The sequence below is a fragment of the Dipodomys spectabilis genome, unplaced genomic scaffold, assembly GCF_019054845.1.
Source record: "Dipodomys spectabilis isolate Male_0828 unplaced genomic scaffold, ASM1905484v1 ptg000113l, whole genome shotgun sequence".
Taxonomy (NCBI): domain Eukaryota; kingdom Metazoa; phylum Chordata; class Mammalia; order Rodentia; family Heteromyidae; genus Dipodomys; species Dipodomys spectabilis.
In genome coordinates, this window is record NW_024870790.1 from 918,664 (window position 1) to 923,519 (window position 4,856).

The window sequence follows — 4,856 nt, forward strand, 5'->3', positions numbered from 1 at the left end:
AACCAACAAAAGATAAAAATGTTTTTTAAAAAAGCCGGGTGCTGGTGGCTCAGGCTTATAATCCTAGCTACTCAGGAGGCTGAGATCTGAGGGTCACAGCTCAGGCAGGAAAGTCCATGAGACTCTTATCTCCAATAAACCACCAGAAAACTGAAGTGGCCCTGTGGCTCAAGTAGTAGAGAGTTAGCCTTTAGCCAAAGAGCTAAGGGACAATGCTCAGGCCCAGAGTACAAGCCCCATTACCGAGAAAAAATTCAGTTGATGAATGGGAAGAAACAGTTCAGTCACTAGCACTTATGTTCATCGTGAAAACAAAGAGTGCTTGGCTTAAAAGATAGTACATTCTGTTCAGTGCAAGAACCAGACCAGAGGTTCATTGCTATCAGTCATTAGCCAATGTCAAATAACACAGTGTACACACTGTAAAAGACCATGTTGTGCTTAGTATGGTGTGGTAGGTTTTTAAGAAGTGATTCTTTCTTCCTCCCTTCCCTGTCCAACAATAGCCTCCCATTAAGGTGAAAAATACTGCAGAAGGCAATGAAACCATCTTGAATTCCAGTCCTTTTCATCTTGTGCAGCTCACTTCAGATCCCATGTTTCCATATATTCATTCTGAGTTAAGAGGGCCTACATAGCTAGGCACCAGTGGATCATACTTGTAACCGTAGCAACTCAGGAGGTTGAGATCTGAGGATCAAGGCTTGAAGCCAGCCCAGACAGAAAAGTCCCACTGAGACTCTTATCTCTAATAAACTGCTCAAAAAGCCACAATTGGCACTGTGGCTCAAATGGTAGAGTGCTAGCCTTGAGTACAGAAGTTCAGGGACAACACCCACAACCTGAGTTCAAGCCCCAGGACTGGCAAAAAATGAGGGGCACTACATGACCTCCTCTTCCCAGATTCTCTAACACTATAATTCCAACTGTTGGGGAATAGCACTTAGCATTTGCCAGTCACAACTCTCTGAACCTGGACAAAGAAAGCATTTCCCGGATACATAATCTACTAAAGAAGTTTTTCTTCAGCCAATTTTAGTGGCAAAGAGAACTGTGTGTTTAATTTCATTCCTTCATCAAGAATGAACCACTGGAAGACCATGACTATATTTATTATTTTAATGTTATAATTGAAATGAAAATCAAGAAGCTGCAAAAGCATTCAACTTTTTAATGATTATGAAGCAATGAAGGCACCTACTAGATTAAAGCTGTCTTGCTCTGTTACACACAAGGGTCATCAATGGTGAGATTACTGTGATGTGCATCTGCTGTCTGGAATTTCAGTTTAAAAACAAATTTAAGGGAACTTGGCTATTGCTGACCTCTTAGTCAGGAAACAATAGTAGGGAAACCATCTGCAGGTGCCTTAAATTGCTACACATAGGTTTATAGAAACAAGCCTCCCAGGTGGTGTTGCCGCTTGCTCTTGAAGGACATCCCCATTTTAGGATGTTTGGATACACTCCTTCTCCTGCTGGATAGCTATGGATAAAAACAAACAAGAAGTCAGTAAGAGAACTATTTTCCTAGGATTAGTTTCAGATTCTTGCAAAAGAACTCTTCACTACCAGACTGGAGGGTTTAGCTTTGTGGTAGAGTCTTCACTTGGCAAACAGAGGGCCGTGGGTTTCATCCCCAGCATCGTATAAAGGATTTTGTCAGTAACTGAAGGTTGCCATACATGCCACGTTAATATTCATGAGGCTCCACATCAACTTGATTTTTATCATTTGAGGCAGATTTATGATATTTCCACTTTTTCCATGGACTACATGGATTTGAAAATAAATGAAACACTTTCTTCAAATTGATCGTTAAATAATACGCAAATTATACTTTCAGATAATTTTGACTGATTTTGGAATGCTCGGAAAATACTGACCTAACAAAAACTATTGTGCAGCATCTGTGACTATTCTCAAGAGTTTGTTTAAAAATATATAACTTGAGAGCAAAACTGACCCCATGAGTCTAGAAGCCTTAAGTGTACTCCAGATCTAAACTTTGCCATCCATCTTATGTTGTGATTGAGTGAAGGGTATCATGTTTTTTTACAAAAGGGATGAGATCACAGACTCAAATTTGGAGATGCAGATGACCAAAAATGGACAAAACTAAGGTTTTGAGTTTTTCCAAGGTTAATTTTAATGAGATTCAGTAATTTTACAAGAAATTCATTTTCTTCTTCGTCCTTACTACTAGGGCCTCTCAGGTAAGAACTTCTTAATCCCAGTAATGGTCAATTTGATATTTTAACTGCTGCATTAAACAAAATGGTATTCTAATGGTCACTTTGTGACAATATTTATTAGAAAAAGGTTTATTTACAGAGCCTATCAACTTTCCCCATTGTTTCTCTCAACCAGAAATCCCCCATAACTTACTTTCCTTTGAGGGAAGGGTATTTTTTTCCTCAGTATTAGTTTTCTTCAATTTTGATCGGTCAAACTTCTCCACTTCGGACATGTCTGGTTTATCACTCATCTTGAGTAAGAGGCTGAAAAAAACCCACAATTTTTAAAGTCATCTAAGAACTTCCATTAGACCAAGAGGTAACAGTAAAATGTCTTAATAGCAATGTATATTTTTCCTGATGATTTCTAAGAGGAAAATAGTCAACAAACTTTAGAAAGATATGGTGATTATTAAAATATTTTAAATTCCCACGTCATTAGACTATTACTGGTAGGCAGTAAGTGATAGTAGATGAAGATGCATTAGAAATCAAGATGCCCAATCAGCCCGGAGCCAATATGTCTGACTTTAAAAAATCACAGCAATGGTAAAATGGAGGGGAGAGAAGCACAAGAGCAGACAGGGATATGCAAACAAGAAAGAAGGTTAGGAGGAGGAGGAAAAAGGGGAGAAAGAGGGAGGAGGGGATTACCAGAAGGAATGGATTGTATTTTAACAGGGTGCATAACTATTTGAGTATGTTCACTTTCTATTCAATTACGTTTTATTTTGCGCTTTCCGATAGAAAAAGAGCAACACAATCGGGCTAACTTATTTCTACTTTAAGTGTCCAAAGACAGTAGATTAAGATGCTACCGTAAAAGGAGGTATTTAATTCAGCATAACCAATTACACGTCATGCAATCTTGGTGTCATTGGTTTGTAAATGCTATTAGAAAAAACAGCTAATTAGGATCTGACGTGAGACTACAGCAGAATGAGTTGAGTCTCATTTCACCCTGTCTTCTTGGTACCGGTAAGAGGCAAGAAGGTAAGCTGCCTGGCTGTGGGCACGAGACGTTTGGTGACCACCAATCATTCCGAGTTTGCTCAGAAGAGACAATAGGAGCCCACACACACCAGAGGGGAAAGCTCTTTCCTCTGCGTGTCTCGCCCCACCCTGGTGGGAGAAGGCAGGGCCAGTGCCCAGGGTAGAGTGGAGAGGACCCCAAGCAGCCACAAGTTCCAAACTCGCCCCCGTCCAGTCAAGGCTGCCCCAAAAGTCTTGTTTCTGCGATCAGACGCCAAAGGCAACGCTGGCGAACCTGGGATTAACAGAATCATGGCAGGGCGGGCGGTCAGGAGCAGTTTGCGTGCATTTCAAAGTACCTGTTATCGCTGTCGTGTGCCTTAGCCCAATGAGGGTGAAGAAGCCAAGGGCCAATACCCCGAAAGCCCTTCCAGAGTAGCCCCAACCCTCCTCCGGGTCCTCTCCGTCTGGGAACTGCAGCGACGCGGCTGGACGGCTCCGGCCGTCCGGGGACCCCTGGGAGGCTCAGCATCCTTAACTGAAAACCTGGAGGCTGCGCCCCGAGGAAACAAAGGCGCGGCCTCTCACACGACCCACCCGCCGCGCAGACGCGAAACATCGGACCGGACCGCCGCCTCCTCCTCCCCAAACCCCGCACATGCCCCGCGCGCCCTCCGGTCCTCATGGTTCCCGACTCCGACCGGACCACGCGTTCTCACCTGGAGGCCTGGTGGCTCCCGCGAGGACGATGGCAGAAGTAGAACGCTGGCAGGCTCGGAGGCGGTTGGGTAGCTGAGCGGTTCCGCGCGGGTCTTTTTAAGTCTTGTAGCAGGCCACACCCTCAGGCCTCGCCCCAGACCTCTCCGATTGGACGGCGGATCCCGGGCCCTTCGGTTCCTCCTCCCACGGCGGCAGCTCGGAATCTCCGCACCCCCTGCTACACCCTCACCCCTGCCACTCGCCACCCGGCTTTAAGACGCCATTGAAGACTCCGCCTCGGACTCGCCCGGGGAGAACCCAAGGGAGAGCCGACTTCCCCTCACCGATTCTGCCTAGGGGGTCGGTATTTCCCTGGAATCAAATGCTTTCAAGCACTCTCCGCTTTTTTTTTTTTAAATAGAATATTGAGATGACCGTGGTACCGACGCGAAACTCCGTGATCTCTGTCCCAATCCTTAGCCAGGCAGAAGAGCAGCAATGCTGCTCATGGTGAAGGTGGAGGGTACGAGTTCATCCACGCCCGCAGCTGGACATCTCTGTGAAATGATGCAGTCCTATGTAGAAGACACATTTCTCACTTTCGCTTCCACTAAAATTTGATATCAGACAAATTACAATAATCATGGGAGAATCTGCCGAGACTATCTTTATCCCTAATCGTTAGCATGTTTCTTGGTTGACAGAAAACACTGAAGATTGAATCTCTACGTTGAAGTTAAAAAAATCATGGTAGTGCACAATTTTAGACAGCAGAAACTCCTACTGCCCGTTAAAGGAGGAAAGTTAAAAATCTGGTACTTTGGTTACTTACTGAAAGTTTAGTGTCATTTTCTGGGCACTCGCCTAGACTATAACCCGTTTAAGGCAACATGGAAGTAAAATTAAGTCTCAGTTGCATCCCTCATTTTCCATATGGCTCGTGTATGGT

At 44.3% G+C, this 4,856-nt stretch overlaps 1 protein-coding gene across 1 annotated transcript; it reads right to left on the minus strand.

Annotated features, from left to right (window-relative positions):
- Positions 1-1,105: 1,105 nt before the first annotated feature.
- On the minus strand, positions 1,106-4,036 carry LOC122114925 (thymosin beta-15A). The gene is made up of 3 exons (XM_042688195.1): positions 3,928-4,036; positions 2,388-2,500; positions 1,106-1,485 (listed from the first exon to the last, which is right to left on the minus strand). The coding sequence occupies exons 2-3, from the start codon at positions 2,485-2,487 to the stop codon at positions 1,448-1,450; spliced, it is 138 nt and encodes a 45-aa protein (XP_042544129.1). The 5' UTR covers positions 2,488-2,500; positions 3,928-4,036; the 3' UTR covers positions 1,106-1,447.
- Positions 4,037-4,856: the final 820 nt, after the last annotated feature.